Source organism: Aulostomus chinensis, chromosome 5 (genome assembly GCF_037954235.1).
Source record: "Aulostomus chinensis isolate RoL2024-O1b breed Wild chromosome 5, RoL_Achi_v1.0, whole genome shotgun sequence".
NCBI classification, from domain to species: Eukaryota; Metazoa; Chordata; class Actinopteri; order Syngnathiformes; family Aulostomidae; genus Aulostomus; species Aulostomus chinensis.
In genome coordinates, this window is record NC_141324.1 from 16,748,848 (window position 1) to 16,769,438 (window position 20,591).

General features: G+C 42.5%; 4 protein-coding genes across 7 annotated transcripts in view; all 4 read right to left on the reverse strand.

Moving 5' to 3' along the window:
* Window positions 1-1,979: 1,979 nt before the first annotated feature.
* LOC147261502 (putative G protein-coupled receptor 148) lies at window positions 1,980-3,279 on the reverse strand. Its single transcript, XM_086204956.1, has one exon. The coding sequence runs from the start codon at window positions 3,244-3,246 to the stop codon at window positions 2,287-2,289; it is 960 nt and encodes a 319-aa protein (XP_086061082.1). The 5' UTR covers window positions 3,247-3,279; the 3' UTR covers window positions 1,980-2,286.
* A 1,519-nt stretch (window positions 3,280-4,798) lies between these two features.
* Window positions 4,799-7,824, reverse strand: mterf4 (mitochondrial transcription termination factor 4). Its single transcript, XM_086204955.1, has 4 exons — window positions 7,686-7,824; window positions 6,968-7,385; window positions 6,303-6,487; window positions 4,799-5,365 (listed from the first exon to the last, which is right to left on the reverse strand). The coding sequence occupies exons 1-4, from the start codon at window positions 7,710-7,712 to the stop codon at window positions 4,985-4,987; spliced, it is 1,011 nt and encodes a 336-aa protein (XP_086061081.1). The 5' UTR covers window positions 7,713-7,824; the 3' UTR covers window positions 4,799-4,984.
* Window positions 7,825-8,279: 455 nt separating this feature from the next.
* Window positions 8,280-18,752, reverse strand: pask (PAS domain containing serine/threonine kinase). 2 transcript variants are annotated; one of them, XM_086204958.1, is made up of 21 exons: window positions 18,466-18,752; window positions 18,115-18,330; window positions 16,889-17,109; window positions 16,628-16,798; window positions 16,313-16,447; window positions 16,081-16,215; window positions 15,648-15,885; window positions 14,739-14,920; window positions 14,528-14,651; window positions 14,176-14,347; window positions 13,434-13,666; window positions 13,088-13,217; window positions 11,354-11,937; window positions 11,139-11,275; window positions 10,876-11,043; window positions 10,634-10,759; window positions 10,408-10,542; window positions 10,116-10,315; window positions 9,723-9,856; window positions 9,460-9,609; window positions 8,280-8,923 (listed from the first exon to the last, which is right to left on the reverse strand). In XM_086204958.1, exons 2-21 carry the CDS (start codon window positions 18,311-18,313, stop codon window positions 8,763-8,765), a joined length of 3,735 nt encoding a protein of 1,244 aa, XP_086061084.1. In that variant the 5' UTR covers window positions 18,314-18,330; window positions 18,466-18,752; the 3' UTR covers window positions 8,280-8,762. The 2 variants fall into 2 exon arrangements, with proteins under 2 accessions (XP_086061084.1, XP_086061083.1); XM_086204957.1 differs by having other exon boundaries at window positions 11,139-11,278.
* A 302-nt stretch (window positions 18,753-19,054) lies between these two features.
* The window catches only part of kcnab1b (potassium voltage-gated channel subfamily A regulatory beta subunit 1b), a 43,339-nt gene continuing 41,802 nt past the window's right edge, over window positions 19,055-20,591 (reverse strand). For all 3 annotated transcript variants that reach the window (XM_086203548.1, XM_086203549.1, XM_086203547.1), the window contains exon 15: window positions 19,055-20,514. In XM_086203548.1, the coding sequence (XP_086059674.1) occupies window positions 20,425-20,514 (90 nt within the window). In that variant the 3' untranslated portion in view covers window positions 19,055-20,424. The remainder of the gene's footprint in view (window positions 20,515-20,591) is intronic.

Below are 20,591 nucleotides of genomic sequence, written 5' to 3' on the forward strand. Positions count from 1 at the left end.
ACACACATACAGTGTGTGTGTGTGTGTGTGTGTGTGTGTGTGTGTGAGAGAGAGGAGGAGAAGATAGGACATAGTGCGTAGTGTTTTTACAATCACTCTGCCCATTACACTGTATTTGAGTTTTATTTCCAGAGTTCCTACTGGACAAGGGGAGCACCAGCAGCTCAATAATCGTTACGAGGAAGTGGGTGGAGGTCGGTAACAGGTCAGGATATTGCATGAGGAAGATACTTCTGGGCTTCAGGTATCAGAATCCGCCCAAACAAATCCCTGTTGCTGGATAAGACCAGGGGTCAGGTCCCAAGGCCAATCACTGCCAAAAAGATCTGATTGTGACGTTTGCGAACTTCCACATGCAAACATCCAGGGTGGACAACACGAGAATGTTTGTTTTCAGTCTGATTCCAAGGAGCACAGAATAACCATCATCAATACTGAGTCAGTAGCGTATGAACGACTGCTTACTCCCTTCTGGTGCCTCTGCTTTATTGCCCAATTTGTACTCGTAAAGGTGCGGCTTCTGATCTCTGTCACTGTCCAAACACATCCATTCCTTTTTGCACCAGGGACAACTGTGGGCCGGAGACATGTTCTGGGTTGTCTCTCTGTCCACAAGGCGAGGAAATAACTTCAAATTTAGCGAAAACGTCCACTGGGACTTGAGGATTAAATGAAAAGCTTTTTGGAGGCCACAGGTCAAGGTCACTGTCACCACACATGAACCTGGAGAACACTGGTACAGGTGGTTGAAGCACATACATGTTGCACTCTCACACACACTCAAATATTAACAACTATAATAATAATAATAATTCATCTTAGATAAAATTTGCACAAATTGGCACAAAAGTCCACTGGGGCTCAAAGATGAAGTGAAAAGGCTTTGGTGGTCGCTGTGACAGGCACACATTGGGGAGCTGTACAAAGGAAGTGAGATATTTCCATCTTTTGTGTATTTCGTTATAACAATTACAACCGAAATTTAAAAAAAGAGATCTAGTTCTAATCATTTTTGAATTGTACATGATTTCTTGGTATATTTTCTTGGAATCTCCTGTGGTTAAAAAACAAAACAAAAAAAAACCAACACAAGTCAGGCTTTCCAGCAGCAGAGCAGGAGCAGAGCGAGTGACACCTTTGCTTCAGTGACAGACGATTGTGTCCCTCTGCTGTTGACTCGTGGCACCAGATGGCGTTCACCCGAGAGACGTGATACAAGACTCAGCGAGACACGGTGCTCTTTCCTCTTCGCTGGTCCCTCATTTGACAAGTCGGTCGGACATTGGTTAATGATCTCCTCACACATCCAGTCTTACATAAACAAGGGCTTGATGGCAAATAGAGCTGAGTGCTTTCTGACCACAGTAACAAAACCTGTACAGCAGGTTTTTCATGGCTTTTACGTAAAAAAAAAACAAAACATATATATATATATATATATTTATATATATATATATTTATATATTTTTCGTGTTTGTTTTTTTTTCCGTATAAAACATTCCAGAGTTTAGTAATAATCCGAAAACCGGTAATTCCACATCGGCCACCATTTTCAGGGACAGAAACCACACCAGTTACCTGTGGACAGCGCGTCCAAAGTGTCAAAGCGTGTGTCTTCAAATGGTAAAATATTGATTTTTAGGTCTCAGGGTCAAAGATAGGGAAAGTCTCCAGGAAATGAATGAGATGAAAATAAAATACCCCAAAAGTGACTCGAGTAAACACGTATGAGTCAGCGCAGATGAATAATTCATTTATATTTCACAATGACAAGAATGCGAACAAGACATTGGAGCCACTATTCTGACATTTGACTGCTCCATGTTTATTGTTAAATGAACGAATTATAATATTTCTCCACCGGAATGAGTTCCTACAGCTTGAAACATTTAGAGACTAATAAATGAATTTTACAGACAAATATGTAAACACTTAGTAATAAATACAATATTGCAGTTTTTTTGTTGTTTAAAAAAAAAATGCAGTCAGCAAATCTGAGTTTCTGTGCTTCCATGCTGCAATAGTTGCAGTCATAATATTCTCTGCTTCCCTGAAGCAGTATCCCAGGAACGCCTGGAGGGAGTACTGGAGGATGAACAGCAAAGATTCTGGATGTCAAAAGTCAAAGGTCAATGTCAAACTTTGAAGAGGCGCTAAATCGCATTGTGGTGTTTGTAGCTGGAGTGTGTGTTCATCAGATCAATGCAGCATAAAAGTTAACTTTGGGAGACATCAAGGGAGCCGGGATGATTGACTTCACTTGCAGTCGTGTGTGTCTGATGTCATTTATGACACTGTGATCTGGCTGAGTCTTCTGTCCCGATGCAGCAGCTGCAGCAGAGTGTCTGAGATCTCGCGGTACCTGAGCCCGTACAGGTACGGAGCGAACGCCCTGGGCAGCAGCATCAACACACACATGTTCACTGTGCTGATCCACACTCGCACGTCCTGACTGATGTCTTCCCTCTGAAACAATGAGAGCTCCAGAGTGAAAACAAAGCCAGGAGCAAAGTAAAGTAGGAGCAGAACACCGTGGGCCAGCAGAGTGACCCGGGCTCTGGAGAAGCGGTTCTGCCAGATCCCCTGGGTTCTGGTTATCATATAGAGACGAATGTAGCAGTAAAAAATAAGCATGGCGCATATGAGAGCGGCGACAAAGAAGTAGATGTGAATCCCCATCATGTTCTTGACCTGGATGAAGCCGAGGGAGATGAGAACGAGACACACGGCCACCTTTTCCTGCGGATTCCCCCTCTCCACTTCCATGAGGATCACCAGGGTGAGGGGGTACACGGCTGCCAGCACCCATACCCCAAGCAGGATGCGGTGGGTGCGAGCTGGTGGAAGGAGGTCGTGGTAGTGGAGAGGCCAGTGCACTGCAGCATAGGTGTCCACCACCATGAGGGTGACGGTGAGGATGGCGCAGCAGTAGGTGGTGACAGTTGCCGCCGTGACCAGCTCACACACCAGCCAGGGGATCTGAGCCTTCACAGCGTTGCAGATAACTGTGGCCAGGTTGAGGACCAAGAAGAGCATGTCCGCTGTCAGGGTGTTGGCCACCAGCAGGTAGCGTGTCTCCTGACGTAAGGCGCGCGACAGAAATATGCACGTCAGGAGAACGGGATTAACCAGCAAGGTGGCTAGCGTGACCACAGTGGTGGGGATGAAGAAGAGCTCAAGGTGCCACCGCCGCAGACTCTCAACCCACTCCTGAGTCAGGTTGGCGATGAGAACAGATGCTGTCATTTTGATTCACCACCAGGACACAGATGCTGGGACTGAGTAGCACAGAGTGTGTCCTACTTCCTCCTGCAGCTTCCTGTAGATGAAAACACAACTAGCGTTAGAATGCATGCTTCGAAGTTTACAGAAATACGCAGTACAGAGGGAGAACTGTTAGCCAGTGACTCCTCATTGCTCAGTTCTTGTTAAAACCTGGTTCGCAACTATAAAACAAATGCATTTATTTACAAAACTAAAAAGAAACACACAAAAACTTGGTCACATATCAAGCTTCAGAAACAAAGAACAAAAATATGTATGCCATGTGTATAAAAAGAATACAATTAAATAAATGGTAAAAAAATAAATGTTAGTTGCGTTTTTCTATTTGCAAACAAGTTTTGGCGTGAAATGATGTCCACAAAACCACCTTAAAAAAATGATCAGTCAGAAAAAAAAAATCCTATTCAAAAAAGTGAAGCGGAGCGCAGCGACGTGAGTGCCAGCGTTACTAAATACATGTAAAACATACGTGACATTTTTAGATTTTTTTTCTTCCTCGCTGATTTATTTCAAACTTCAGGTTCTTTCACATTTTTCCCGTTTGTGAAACCCTTACGTTCTTGTTGGTGAAAATTTTCTCCATTCATCCTTTAAAAACAAAAAAAACCTACTAAAATCCATTGTCAGTGTCATGAACGGGTGTGTGTTCATACTGTGGAACCCTCATCTTTGTGTGAGTAGCAAGTGACCTGTTTTCAGCTGACATTTTTCAAATCGTACAGTATTTACAATAAAAAATAGTTTATAAATTTCAGTGAGCAATTGCATGTTCGTCGTTATTCACATATGAACAGCACAGTGATGGACTCTGCCCTCTTGAGCGTTATGTCACAATTTAAATTGAACGTGAAACGCAGCGGAAGAAAGATGACAAAATAAATTGCAATTACATCAAATAATCTCTAGAATTGAATCCACGCTAATTTAGTTTAAAAGGTGTCAGGCAGAACGTCAGGATTGGAACGTCGAGACATGGCGGGCTTCCCCGACCCCTTCCTTACATTTCTTACAGTTTTATCCTTTGTGGCTGTTGGAAAGTAGGAAAAACAAACAAAACATAAAATCCCCCTAGAACCGCCTTAACTAATACTGACATTCTTTCACCTCCATAAAGGGTTAACAGAACACAACAGCATCCTGGAAATTCGTTCACAACTTCAAGGTCGAGACAAAAAAAAATCCAACAAAAAAAAAAATTCACTTCACTCCAACTCAGACTCACGTATTGACAAGTTATTGATCGGCCAAAGGTGAGTTTTCTTACCTCGTTTGGAAAACAGAGAGTGCAGCGTGTGGGGCGCATCCATTAGCCTTAATGCTCCTATAAATCAATGGGTGCTCGGTCCCACCCGAGGTGCCCGCTGCCCTTATCTGATGCACTCTGTTGACTCATACAGATGATATAGGGATGCAGAGAGCCGCAGCCACTTAGCCGTCACATAGCAACAAGGCGGAGCTTTGGGGTATTTTCTGTTTTGTGATTTTTTTTTTTGTTTTTTGGAAGTGCCGGGAATTTAAACAAAAAAAAAAAAAAACAGTTTAGGTTGACATTTTCTGTTTATTCTGTTCACAACTGTATCTCGTCAACAGTGAGTGGGAGAGTTGCTGGTCTCACATCTGCCTGACATCTGTCACATAAATACATGTTTTTATGTGTTTAGCTGCTACGGTCGTATTCATTGTTAGGCAACCTACACTGTCACTTCTTTCCCTTCTTGTAGTAGCCCTTTCTTCTACTCTCCTCATCATCATCATCATCATCATCACTCTCAACATCACTGTCACTGTACTGCTGCCGCTGATCCTCTTCTCGACATTCTCTCGCTATCAGTCTCTGGAATACATCGTACTCCTCCGCCGACGCCATGGCTACATCCCTGAGGAAGGTGTCCTGGTCGGCACTGATGAGGCTGCTCAGCGAGGGGTTGATGATGAAGGTCTGTCCTTTCTTGTCGGGGGTTTGGAACAAACCCCTACGCTCTAGAAAACTGTGTCGACAACGCAGTTCGGCCAGAGAGACACGGAACAACCTGGACTTCACTATCTGGGCCTGTTTGATGCCCATCCGGAAGTAGACGTACTGTCAAGAGATGGATGGATACGTGTTGTTACAAGGGAGAAAACGCATGAAAGAAACTAATGTTGCAGTACAATACAGGATGATACGAGATTAAATTTCCTAATTTAAGAATTATTTTCTTCTAGGAAGAAAAAAAATGGATCCAAATATTCATCTGGGAAAATAATAATTCCGCTTTCCCCAATATTACTTCACAGCAGGCGAGTAACACTTAAGTTGAAATAGATGAGCTGCTCAGAGAGGGCAAGCATTCCCACTGCAGGTGATTGTAAAAGTATTTTCCAGTTTACTAATTTCAATCAAAAGTGAACATTTTTAAGTTGCATATTTTTACTTGACTTTCAGTTCAAGTATGCTGACTAACACTCGTTAACTGATTAGTCTGCTTGCTGCTATTTAAAAATATTCTCTGTTTAGAGAAAAGTTCACTTGATGCTCCAAAAGTCACATCTTCATTTCCGAAACATTTGGAAAAGTTCCTAAATCACACATTAACAGCATCGTCCTTATTAGCCGCTGAGATGATGACATCCTCCCAGAATTGGCTGACCTATACGTACACTGATCTTTAATTAATAGTGATGGGAGGATTTTTCAGTCATAAAGGATCTAAAATGAATGCATTTAACTATTTAATCACTGTTAATAAGTTGATAAGTTGCAGTTTAATTTGTGACAAGAAAATCCTCAGCCAGCTTGTTGTCTCTGTACAACCTCGGCTGTGATGTCTGATCAAGTTTGGGGGAGGTCGATAGCTGCAGTATATTATTAAGTCTCCATGCTGGTCTGGGAATGCCCCCCCACCCCCCACCCCCTTTTAGCTGGCTTAAATTTTGTGTCAAATTTAATTGAATTGTCCCTGAGGTCTACTAGAGAAAGTGTCTGTTAAACACTTTTTTAGTGTGATGATCCCGTTGCGCTCCGTTTAAATGCTGACCTGAAACTTGTACTCCAGCTCACGGTGGTCTTCTAGCACGATGGCCGGAGTGTCTTGGAGGATATCAGTCACCTGCTGAACTGTAAAGAGACACTTCTCTCTGAGAAACATCACCGTGGTTTTGATGGTCTTCACCGGTACGGTCAGAATGATGGGGTAATGGACAACCACTCTCTGAAGGCTTCCTATGGAGAGGTAGAAGGAAAAGCTTCTTTTATGCATTTATCCATCCATTTTCTACTGCTTATCCTGTTCAGGTTCGGGGGGGGGGGGGGGGGGGGCTGGAGCCTATCTCAGCTGGGCAAGAGACAGGGTTCACCCTGGGGACAGGTCACCAGTCCATCACAGGACCAACACATAGAGACAGACAACCATTCACACTCACAGTCACACCTACGGTCAATTTAGAGTATCAATCAGCCTCGTCCTCTCTTGATGTCTTTGGACTGTGGGAGGAAGCTGGAGTACCAGAGAGAACCCACACAGGAACAGGGAGAACATGGAGACTCACACAGAAAGATCCTGTGATGGAGCCGGGGCTCGAACCTGGAACCTTCTTGGTGTGAGGAGACAGTGCTGACCACTGCACCACCGTGCTGCCCACTTATAATACATTTATGTCTCATGTATTACAAAGTTAAAGTATTTAAGTATCATAGTCTCACCTTCAACTAAACCAAGTTTCCGCAGGTTGCTTAAGCGCTGCTGAATGTGTGATTCCTGGATGGTGAAAATTTCAGGACATTTTTTCAACACGTTCATCATACTAGACGGGCTGAGACCCAAGACCAGCAGCGTCGTGAGAGTTGGTACACAATGTTCGACAGCTCTTCCGGTTCTGGCTTTGTTGACATACTCGTATATCTGCTCCGCCTGAGTGTCAGTGAATCCCAGCTCTTTAATCCGAGGTAGCAATAGTAGAGAGGAGGGTTCCTGGCTGGGTTGACTGGGCAGCGGGTTATTCTGGTTACTGGATGAACACAACCACTTCCTCTGAAGACACTTTGGCTGCAGGAGACACCTGACCAACCGAGGTGGACCGAATACAGAGAAGCTGCCATTTCTCACAGTCCACCGAAGAATCTGTGAAACATGTCAAAACAATAAATATTCAAAGCACTTACGTCACTTTTTCATTCGATATGTTACATAACAGTCAGAGAAGTAAGAAGGACTCAGAACTGCACAGGACTGGGAAGATGCTAATAAACCAGCTGTTAGCATGAGCCTCAGTTAGCCAACATCAAGGTTATAGCGAAAACTTTAGCTGTAGCAATGGAACTTCTTCAGTATGTGGTTCATAAACTGCAACATTACATCTTAAAAATAATTCAGGATTGAATAAGCGAGAAAGCTGTCACTGTTCTAGGAATTCCGATTCACCTGATATGCTGCTGCAGTGGAACTCATGCTTGTCCGTGGGGTAAATGTATCCGTCCTTCATCTATGACAGTGCCGAACTACCGTTCCGCTATGAAAAGCTCCGCGTAATTGTTTTTTTTGAGGGAATGGATGACTATCAAGACTATTTTGTATAATTATTTATATTACCTAACTTAAAACGGAACCCTTACTCTTTGTTGACAGTGAGTCTATCTTTTAGTAATTCCACCATAATTTAGACTTTTTGCAATTTATTAAAAAAACAAAACTAAAACCTCCACAGTAGGAACACAAACAGGGTTGGACATCCTGACGCTTGTCTTACACTTTTGATTGTTTCATAGGCCACATTTGATTTAGGTGTGAGAATGAATTGGCAAGGATGTTTATAGCTTATGGGTGGAGCAGCTGAGGTCTTAACTGGAGTCCTCCATGCTCAGGTCGGGTCAAGCAGCTACATGTTATCTAGATGCCGAAGTTAAAATATCACCTTGTTTTGAACTGTGATATAAAAACATTTTCATCATTCACCATAGTAGTTTCTCCAATCACCTCTAATCATTGAACTATTCCTCAAAAATCACTTGAAAGATGTGTGGTAAAATATTTATTAATGTATAAAAATAAATATGTAAAATATTGTAAATATACTTACAATTCTAATGAACATAAAAACTTGTATCAAAAACAAAAACTACACAAAGAATCATTTCCTTCATCTTCTAAGGTCTTTATAGTTTCTATGAGGTAAACAAGTCAAAGCTGTAGTCACTTAGATGGCAAAGCTGAAAACCAGTGAACTAAAACTATGATTTTAAGGCTTTAAAAATGACAACTTCAAAAGAATAAATACATCTGATTAAATAAAACAGTAAAGTTAAGCAGCAGTTGCCCCAGCAGCTTAGTAATCATAGCTCATCAAACCACATACAGCAGGCACTATTACATAGATGTTAGGACAAGACAGACTGTCCCCTGAAGGCAACACATTTCCCTTCTCTTGTTTTGCACTTTGTGTTCTCACTGAACTGCTGCAGACTCAAAGTTGGACGGCTTCACTTTGTTTACATTCAGTCTTTAATCATCATTGAGGTACTTCTGGAGCTCTGTTTCTAGGGCCACCATTGACAACCTCTCGTCTTCATCCTCGTCATCAGGGAGGGTCTCGTCACCTTCGTCTGGAAACAAGCCGTGCCCGGCGTACAATTTAGGACTGGAGTCCTGATGCTGTGGTGAGCCTGTTAAAACAAAGTCCTCAACCATGAGCATAAAGAAGATTTAGAATATCACTGCTACCTTTGACAAAGAGTAAAACAGCAGTTACACAAGATATCTGCCAGTATGTGATGCGGCTGCTCACATACGTGCATCATAGTCAAATAAACATAAGTCAATGATAAGAATCAGCCCATTGTCACAACACTCATTTAGCAAGTGGAGGCATTTTTACTCATGTCTCAGGAAGTATTACAGAGCTCTAAGAGGGCGCTTCTAGCTATGTTTTTGTATTTATCTAATGCTACCAGGCATCTAATGTGTTACTCACATTCTCACTCAGCCCTGCGTCAACCATTTTCAAAGAAAAGCTCTTACTGAAGTGTTCAAGTATGCTATTAGCTTGTATGTATCACACATTTCCGTGTAGATTTATCACCTTACTCTGGAAAATTAAAACTAACAACTGAAATACAAAGAAATGACAGTGATTACAGGAGGGACTTTTCAACTGAAGCTGTTAGCAGCTTTCAGGCGAGCTCCGTTAACGAGGACTCACAGTAGCTCTGGGAAGCAGGGAACACCTCGGCCCAGGTGTACTCGGCGAGGGTAATGGGCTGGCTGATCCAGGACTGCAGCAGTAGCTGGTCCAGTGTCATCCTCTTGGCGGGGTCAGGGTGCAGCAGCCCACGTAAAACCCCGTTTAGTTCTGTGAGTGTATGTAAGCAGAAACCCAAGCTGTGAAAATTCTCTCTGAAAGAGATTTCTGTGACAAACAGTGACTATGTTGAATAGACCTATTTGCAGTCAACAGTGGCGTACCTGGAGAGAGAGGGAACGGGGGCTTGAGTTTGGCATCTAGGATCTCCTCCACGCCACAGAAGGGGTTCTCACTGAAGAGCAGAGTGTAGAGCAAAACCCCCAGAGACCACATTTCCAGCTCTGGACCCTCATAGCTGCATGAGAGAGGTGACACAGATTCATAACACGCAATTATCAAAATAAAATCATACTTGTCAATAAAAAAAAACCTCAGTGAATGGCATGAATAACTCAAGGCTGCATGTACTTTAAACCACACAGGACTGAAGACAGTAGTCTGGCATAGATTCCACTGTCAGAATGACTACTTGGAGTGACAAATACAGGGCTGTCATCCCTCTATCTGTCACTCAGTAAAAAGGAACATGTATTATACATTATGCATGTACATACGGATTTCCTTGGAGCACCTCCGGGGAGCAGTACTCCAGTGTGCCACAGAAATTATAGAAGAGCTTCCCAGGAGCCATCATGGCAGCAGAGCCGAAGTCGATCAGTCGGATGTGAAAACACTTGTCAATGATGATATTCTCATCTTTTATGTCCCTGTGAAGGATGTTCTTTGTCCTTAGATAGAAGACAGCTGCCACAAGCTGGGGAGCAAACAACCTCTGGTTAGACCAGAAACAATAAACATGTTAATATGTCAGGTTTCATTGATGTTTCCGCCGAGCCTGGTACAGACCTGCCTGAATACGTAGCTCGCCAGGGCCTCATCCAGCCTCGGCTGCATGTCTATGAACTCAAACAGGTCCAAACCATCTCCGTGTTTCTCCATCACCATCTGGAAGTAACTCCCGTTCTCAAAGACCTCCAGCACCTAACATCACATAAACAGACGCACAGAGCACTGGAATTAGCATGGTTTCACAAACATCTGACGAAGTGTTGTGATATCACAACCAAGTTACCTTGACGATGTTGTGGTGCTGCACTCGTGTCAGAATGGCAATCTCCTGGCTGATTCGTCCCAGCATCGGGTCGTCCACCCAGCAGTCACTCACAATCCTGGCCTTGCTAATGAACTTCACCACTGCCTGCAGATTTGGACAAATCAGTGAAGCCTCCCAGTCTTTGTAAATCTCAAAACCAAAAATATTCTTCATTACACACAAACGAATGCTTTGTTTCTGTATCAATAAATGCTTCTTACTTCTTGTCCGTCACTGCGCCGTATTGCCTTCCAGACAAATCCAAAAGCTCCTTTACCAACAGCTTTGACTGGCTGGTACTCTTCTTCAAACTGCCCGTCGCAGGCTCGGGACTGCTCCAGGTCCATGGTGGAGCGCAAAGCCTCCACATGACAGGCCTCCCCAATGCTCTGGAGGAGGAAGGAAATCAAATTTTTAGATCCAAGACTGCTACGTACTCCTGCAAATGAACCACATTGCAATTATGACGACATCTGCGACTAACCTCTACTAGACTGGCTCCTGACTTGTGCAGTGACCTGTCGGTCAACAGCAGCATCCCCTGCTGACCAGGCCTACTCATCCAGACACAGAACACAGCGCTTCCATCAGGAAGGTCGGTCCTGACCACATCACACTGCACTTCTGGAGAGTAAGAAAAATATTCCATTTACCTGTGTATTTTTAATATGAACAACAGTTAGGACTATGACTACTGACCTACTCTTGTACCATCTCGGTGGTACCCGCTTCTTTCGTATCGGCCCTCTTGTATCTGTTTGGTGTCTGAGGACAGTGTGCGTTCATTTATCTTGGATTTCTTTGGGGTTGATGTAGCAGGAATGTCAGCTTCTGGCTTAGTCCCACCACTCATTTGCAAACAGAACTCCTGACTCTTTCCCTTATGAATGCAAGAAAGAGCTGTCCACTCATCCGGCTCGCCCTGGCCCTTTACCAGTGGCTCTTCTGCAAGATCATTTACGGACTCTGCGTTGTCAGTCACGACATGCTCTGCTTCCTGGTCCGATCCTACCACACAGGGGGAGGGTGTACGCAGGAGTTCGGCGGTGTCGCAGGATGCCATAGAGCGTTGGTTTTCATCATTGAAGCCTCCCCCACTGAGGAGTTCTGCACTCCCACTTAGATCCAGGTCTGCCAGGGCTCGGGTCACCAGGTCCCCATTGCTGTTGAGGTCCAGGAAACAACTGGCTGAGTCCACTACGTGTGCTGAACAAGAATCCTCTGCCTGGCATGGACCAGAACCACAGTGTCCGGCAAAATTTTCACAGAAGCCAGAGGAAGACCTGGGAAATGGAGATGAAGTAAAGTGACTACAAATCCCAACTGCACATGGCACTTTACTACCACCAATGATCTGCTTTAGATAATTTATGGAAGTTTGAAGGCAGCAGAAAGAAAAACACAGACACATCATCACCTTTTCAATGCATATGAAGAACATGTAAGCAAGCAGTTTCTTATTCTCTGAGGTCGGAAAACAACTTTGACCTGCTATTTCTATTTCAGAGCCTCAGGGTGTAGAAGTGCACACTCAAGACAGGGACAAGAAAGCCTCAGCATAATGCAAGGAAGTCAGCCAGAGACACATTCATATCGTCTATCCAGCCAGGGTGAAGAAAAAAAAATGCAGTGAGACTAAAATAGCAAATGGACAGAGACTAATAGAGAGACAGACAGGAAGGAGGAAAATGGCACAAATGTGGGCGACATGGCAAAAATTCAATGCCATATTTTTAGGGTCTGATCACAATTTTAGCACTTTTTCATGCTGATGCTAAGACTGTTCTTGTGAGTTACTGAGTACAACAAGCACAAAAATTTACCTATTCAAAAAATATAGCTTGAAAAGACAAAAAACAAAAAGGAAAAGAAAATCTGGGAGCACATTGCTAACCACAGTACTGTTAAATGTTATACAGTCTTTGTAGCGTTTGATGAATGTACATTCTCTCAGGGTTTTCACCAGTGAATATCACAGTCAGCCCACATTAAGTTGGAGTAAATATGGTAATTTGTTGCTAGCACAGCACAGGAGCTTGGCTTGGGCTTTAAGGAGTTTGAGTACAAATTCACCAACAAGTGTCCTGACCCGTACATGGCAATGGCTTGAATTATTAATTGAAAGTATCAGGATCACTGTAATTTCAGAGCTTGAGCTTTAGATATGTTAGGGGAATATTAGGGACTGGTTAGTAAAAATATTCAAACTGAGAAGCTATTTTTAGAAGAAACGGACAAGAGAAAGACAACAACTGCTGTACAACATTGTTGTATGCACAAACTGCATGAAGCCTAAAAGTTGTTTGCTCTGAAGTCCATGCGCATCAGAGGATTTTTTTCTGAGTGTTTCTTAAATGACTGCAGTTTTTCCTTGGCGTTGACCATTTCAGTCAAAACATTTAGAGTAACAATGGCAACTTGTCCTGCTCTCACCTGCTCTCCATTGAGATGACTTCAAAGCTGGAGTCTTGGGGGACAGAGACATTTGAGCGATGGTCTTTGCCTCCATCAGGGGAGGTGCCACCCACCAGGATAATGCCAGATCCATTTCGAGAGGGAGTGTCTAAATTGAGAAGAACAGAACACATTATGAAGATGTTGATAGAGTTTTAAAGATTGCTCTCTGTATACACAAAAAGCTTCACACAGTATGAGATCTTTGTACACAGTATTGAGTATGTCCTTGGTTGTTGTGAATGTGGTAGGTGTCGTTTGCAGTGCAATGTTCTGCAGATTTTCTTCGTAAAAAGAAAATAAACTTAGCAACAATTAATCACACCTGGGATAACCTGAACGACAGGAAGCTCATTTCTCTGAACCTCAGTGCCGAGCCGGTGTTCTCGGTCAGAGGGAGGTGGCTCAGTGAGAACGGGGCAGCAGGTGTCGTCTGCTGGAGGTTCCACCCAGGCAAATGTCTTCAGTAGTGCTTGGGTCGTATCTGCACTGTCCAAGTGGCTACTGCAGGGGGCGACCTGGGCTGCTTCCTCCATCAGCTCCATAGTGTCATCAGAACTATGGAAAAAAATTGCTGCATTTAATGGTATCATCCACATGTAAACGGGCTTAAAATGATTAAAGGCTACAGTATGAAATTAAGAAAATATTTTATGATAAATGACCATGTCAATTCCTGTTCACAATTAGCAGTTCCACTTGTACATGCTCGATGAGAACAGTTTCAGATTACTGACAAGGGCAGATTTAAGCTTTGCAAGACCATTCCTGCCTCACAAGATCTCAGCCATATCCAAAGCAGCATAATACAAGATGTTGCAATACAAAAGGGTGGAAGTGAACTAAAACAACTTCCTTAGAGAATGTGGTTTCTTATAATCACTGCTTTAACAGATTTGTCCAGACAGCCACTCCTCTTGTCCCAGTTGCACTGTCACTGTCATTTTGACCAAACATGCTATGATATTATTTGTCCATTACATTGCAAAATACTCCCCCTCTCAATGAATATATTTCAAACTCAGGTATGACTTTCCCCCCATCTTGTGTGTGTGGGGGTTCCTTACACAAAAACCCGTGTGGAGGTGACAGCTGGAGGAGACAGAGTTGACAGGGCACTTCCTTGTTTATCCAGCCTGGTGCTGTTCCCTGTGAAGATCCGGCCTCTTCCTGTGGCTGTTCGTCCCTGCGCAGCCTGATGCACCATGGCCATGTCACCAGCCACCAAGGAGGAAGGGTCTTAGGAGGAGATGAAATGAATCACACAGTACAGTAATAGAAACCCCTGAAAACCATGTATTCAGTGTGAAAGAATAGTTTGAACGATTATGAGGTACAGAGAGTAGTACAAACAAATCCATTTAAATCTTTTAATCACTGAGACAGCAGATAAGACTTATTTTCATTAAAAATGCCTACCAGATTTCCCTGATATTTTGGATGAGGCTGCACTTTTACCAGCCTCTACTTGAGAAGGGCAGGGACTGCTTCTGTCTGAGTCAGACAGCCAACCATAAAAGCCAGGCATCAGGAACTTGACACTCTGTTGATGAAAGAGCAATGGTGACAAATGAGGCCTGGCGTAAACATGGCGCCAAAGAGCCTTTTACAGCTGGTCGTGTTGGCTAACCTTCCCCAGCAGCTCATCCTTGCAGTAGCCGAACAGACTAAGAGAGTGCTGGCCTTGGATGCTGTAGATGGAGCCATCAGGTCGGAGCAGGAGGAGACTGCTCAGAGGGACAAAGAACCAAACTGTTCCCGTGTACTCCAGAGGAGGGTTGGGGGGCAGGACACAGCTGATGACCTTGAACTCTACCAAAGTCAAAATACACATTAGAACCAAAGAAATACTTTGAGTAAATCTGACAAATAATCAGCTGCACAGATTTCTTGCATATTGTTAACCAAGAAAAGGTAAAGTTTAAGGATGTTATTGAGGTAGTGGTGAATATTATAAGAGCAGTAATAAAAACACTTTATAAAAGGACATGAATGAACTTTAGTAAGGTTCTATATTTTCTAGATAGACCACCGTCAGTCACAAAATTTTGTCTCATTCTGTTCTATTTTTCATATTAGAATGCAGACTATATATTGCGATGTTGTATAAATGTTGAACTGTGTCTGGTTTGGTTTTTTCCCCCCAGTGTCAACAATCATGATAGAAAATGTAGCTTTTCTAAATCAGCGCTTAAAAGCAAACTTCTAAAATTGGGAAAAAATGATTCACACTTCTCATTACAATGCAGAACCAGTTTGATGGAAACTGATGTTTATTATCCGAGGATTTTCCATGTCAAGGCAAATACTGTGATTATACATATAAATACCAAAAACAAAGGGCTTCTAAATATTGTTATAATAGTTTTTTTTGCCATATGGCCCAGCTCTGTTGGGATGTTTCAAATACTTGGGTAGCACAACACAAAATGGATTAGAAGGAGTTTCTCCAGAATAATATTCTGCCTTGAATCATTTTTGTTATGTAGCCTCAACTGCCAGCCTGTTCTTAAGAATGGAGAGGAAATAAACATGTTACCCGAGGATGCCCCTCGTCCATGAGCTTGCTCACAGTGTTCAGGGTAGGAGCTTTCAGGAGAAAATGGCTGCTGGTCCTGTGCATCAGATCTTAGGAAGCTCTCTGATGGACAGATGCCATCTGCCCTGTTGAGTTGCTGTGGGGGCTTTGCACACAGTACGGCCCCCTGAAGTTTAATACACAGCGGGACTGATGCACCTCCTCTGCTTTTGCCACACACCCTCTGAACCCTCAGCATCTGAGGGAAGGAAAGAAAATATTACACAACTAGAGAAACTTTTAGGCTTAAAATTGTTGAGATCTGATCACTCTCTCCTGTATGCTATTGAAGTGTCTGAGAAGCACACTGGTAAACAGAATCTTGAAAGCAGAGCTTATGGAAGAGAGCCCTCCATAGCTGAGCAGGACTGTTTTGGTTGTAAAGTGTGCTTACTTTGGGCAATGCATGACTGTGGAGTGGGATTTGTAAAGAGGGGATTAGCTCCTTCACAGACAACCCTTTTAACTCCTCGGGATGGCGGTATCCATGGAGATGAGCAAATGCCAAGTCACAGGTAAGGATAATGCCCTGGAAATTACAGTAAAGATACAGTTTAACATTATAATATCTTATCCAGTAGTGTGGAAAACCACAGCAGCAAAATAATAATCAAAAATTTACACACATCTTGTGAGAAGGACAGATGTGCTGAAACCCTTTCCACATTCTCCATCATGACAAGCCAGTGTCCCCCATTTGGTGAGGGTCTGTGGGTACAAATCAACACAGGCACCTCTCCTGATGACGTCACAACATCCACCTTTAGGGCGAGCAACACATAAACATGCTTTTATACATACAAAAACACATAATTACATCAAACACCATAGCATAGAATTAGCATGTCTGAATGAGCAGGGGCTCACTAGGATTATGCTTGAGGTCAGGTCAAGGATGTGCAGTTATTTTGAGTTGTCTGGGTCAGCAGCGTATCTCGTACCACTTTCCCGGACACAGCTGCAATGGTTCCGTCCCTTAGCAGAAAATCCTCATCCAACGCTTCTGCCAAAACCTGAGAGGTTTTCTTCAGGATACATGACAGCTTTTTTCCGATCAACTCATTAGCTGAACATTCAAACAGTTTGCAGGCCTGTTCATTGGCTGACAAGATCTAAAAAGATAAGTTAAAAAACAATTAGGGCCTACTGTAATTGCAGTATCATGCCACATTGCTTATCTTAAAGAGCTAAGTGTACAGTACCTCTCTGGTCTTGTGATCTACAGTCAAAAGGATTTTGTTTGGGTTGAGGGCAGATGGAGACCCAGGGAGGCCAAATTCTGGAGAGAGAAGCTGACTGATCAGGTTTTTTTGGGTCTCTGACACTGTGGGAGGATGTGGAAGGCATAGGTTTGAGCTGGGGTGCAGGCTGGAGATCTGATGGTTTCTCTCTGCTACAGAACTGAAAAGATCCAGTGGTTCACCTGGAAGCAAAAATTTGTAAAGTGTATTGGGTTCATGATGTAGAAAGACTGTCTTGTAACCGAAGGGCTGCTGGTTCGATCCCCGATTCCCTCCAACAGCTGTGTCAAATTGTCTTTAACTAAGATGCTGAACCCCTAATGGCCTCTTATGAGTAGACTGGTAGGCTGTGAGTGCCATCAGGGAAGAAACGTGCTATGCAAACTCAGTCAAAAAAATATGAAGTCATTTTCCATCTTCTTAATACCATTTTTAAAAATTGGATTAAGATAGACTAAGACAGGGGTTTTCAGATCCTGGAACTGCAGACCTCCGTGAGACAAAGCTAAGGTGACCCCCCCCCCCCTTGGTTTACTCACGTATTTTCACGACATTCCTGAATGCTTATGAGATCATGATAATGTTATCTAATCCCATAGACTCTGAATAATTGAGCCAAGCCAACCTCATATTGCAGTTTTACACAATTTCAGACTAAACTTACACAAACATAATAAAAAACAATTCAATATACAGACATTTCCGAGATAATACACATTTTTGAACAAAAAATTCCCATGCCTTTGAAGAATGTTTTCATGATATTCCCATCTGTTTACACATAAAAAATAACAAAAAAAATCTATGTCAAAATCTACCATCATACAATTTAATAAAATGAACACAAGCTAGATGGTTTGACAAAAACAAATATGGATTAAAGCCAATCTGTATTATCAGAAATATCATTTTCTCAACCAATTTGTATTTAACCACATATACTCAATTATCCAGGTAGTAGTGAGGCAAATTTCTGCAACTTTCCCAAATCTTCTGGCTTTATTAATTTCTGAAAAAGTTTTCCAAGCCTGAAAGTCTCCTTTTTCAATTTCCATGACGCTGTGAATCCTGACTGTTAAGAGCATCAATATGACTGCAGCTTTTGTCAGTACACTAATCAACCAGCCTTCCAACTTTACTAGTCGTTACACTTGAAGACCGTCTTGTCCTGTGCGGCCTGCTCTTACCTGACACCGAGCCAGAATAATAGCGTCGCTGCAAATCCAAAATCCTCTTCTTCTGCAGCGGCCTCTGGGCACACGGGTAGGACTTGTTCAAGTCAAAGTCGTCCCCCAGGAGGTCCATGGCCAGATTGGGAACCACACAGATAGTTGCTCCTTTGTCTCTGAGGGGTTGCGTTGCTCCGAAAAGAGCCTCAGTCGACATTGCTTTCGATTATCCAGCTTTTTTCCATGTAGAGAGAATTAATGAATTATTACGCCAGGGCTTAATAGAGCTGTAACATTTGTATTATAGTAGCAATTATTTTAGTTGGTTTCAAAACATGTGAAATAGTTCGAGAAAACGACAGAACTCACCTCAAGTTGAAGAACAATGCTAAGATGAGGTTAGTTGACGATAGTTGACAAGGTAACGCTGCCTCCACTCCCCTGTGTTATCTGGCTAGCTAGCGTTAGCCACTTGCTAGCGCCACGACTGTTTGGCTCAAGCTTTTCGCAAACGAACCTTATTATCGCGACAACACCGTAAGCGGTAGCACGGCTTTGACACCATGAACAGGTTTGTGTCTGTAAATAAAGGACTTGACGGATATTAGGTCGTCTTTCCCTGTTGTAGTTTTTGTAAACCGCGGGCTTCGAGCGCCAGCCGGGGCGACGATATGAGAAAGTACCTCAGAGCCAATCAGATATAAGGCTCAGACTTAGAGAACGCTCATTGGACAATTTCCCGGAAGTGAGCTTCTCTGTTTCCATGGAAACAATGTAACTAAAGAATGGAACTAAAATACAAGGAAATAATCACTAGGGAAAAAACATGCATGAATTATAAAATAGTGAATGTACATATTCATTTTTAAAGAAATCTATCCAAAGAGTATGTATGTTCACCAGCCTAAGAATATTTCATATATTATTTTATTATAAAAGAAAAACACAGATGAATCCTAAAGGCAAACAGCAGCAGAGATCGCTTCAGAGTATTTCAATTCACAGGCTTTTACTGGCTTTTACAGTCTGATCAGCAAACAGTCGACCTTTTAACTGGGCTATGTAATTTAAGATAATTTACTGAGCTTCCATTATATTAATAAAAAATAGTATTGATCTTAAAAACATTTCACATAATAATTATAAGCTCTTTATTTCTATATACAAATCTGATGAACGACACAAAAATACATTTTAGAACAGAGAGAATAGAACAAAGACCCATTAAGAAAAACTGGCATCAGGGAAAAACTGTGTGAGTAAGGTGCAATGACTGCAGGGGGCCATATGGTTTAATTTTTTTACTGAGTGAATTAATTAGCTATATGGCTTCATTGTTAAATCCACAAGTCCCCCTTCAGGCAATCATCACCCCAATTCTGTCACGACAAATGTTTTAGCCACAACACAGACACAAATTAAATGAGTCACCACTGACAGAAAGCCTGGCAGAGTTCAAATTAAAGGAACAATGGGAAAATAAATGCAGGTCTAGATTTGGATCATAAGTAAAACAGGAAAGAAAGATGCCGAAGTAAGAGATGGAGAGCTTGTTTTGACATAACTGCTTATTAAGTAGAATATATAACAGTCAGCACAGGTGTGTAGTTTAACGTAGCTCTCTTGGTTTTAGCAACAGCAAAGACTGCAGAATTTTAGTTCATCCAGTACCGAACATATTCATCTTGTTGATAGATCAGCTCCAGCTGCGATGAGAACTGCTAGCATAGCATCGAGTCACCTGGGACCAGGCCCAGTTTTAATAGCAATCATTGAATTTTTCAGCACAATACAAACACTTTTCTGAAACATATTGGGTGTATTTAGATACACTTCATCCTTGAATGCATATGGTGCTTAAATAAATGCCATTAAAGTTTTTTTTATAACTTGATAAATACCCATATTCACAGAAATCACTGCTAAATTCAGTAGCTGGCCCATGCTTATAATAACGTGTGCAAAATCTGTTCTTCAATCTTTTTTTTTTTCTTTTGGCTTCTTGGAATATGCGGTTCAGCTTCGGCACATCAGAAACGATCTCATTGGAATCTTCTTGCGGTCGTTCCGACAGACTGCAGCGGCTGGCTGCTATGGTTGTAGTACGCATGCTTTGTCAAGTAGCTCACTTTATGACAGTGAGTACTGGCTGATCTTCATACAAACATGGAGCCAAGCAGAACAATTAATACACTCGCACTCTCGCACACACGCACATGCACACACGCACTCACACAGGTTAAGTTGGGCACACACGTATTGTGCTATGGCTGTGAGAGAGAGCTTTGATGAGGTTTCAGAGCATAGTTCGCTAAAAGTGGGTCTGTCCTAGTGATGGTAGTCCCTTTTGCTGTGTGGACGGTTCCCCAGTATATGATCCACTTCTGAGGCAATGCCTGCTGTCATCTTTGGAATTACCTGATTTTTTAAAACATAGATTAAACTCACGATCAGATGCTGACAAAGCTGACTTGTAAGACCAACCAATGATGAAA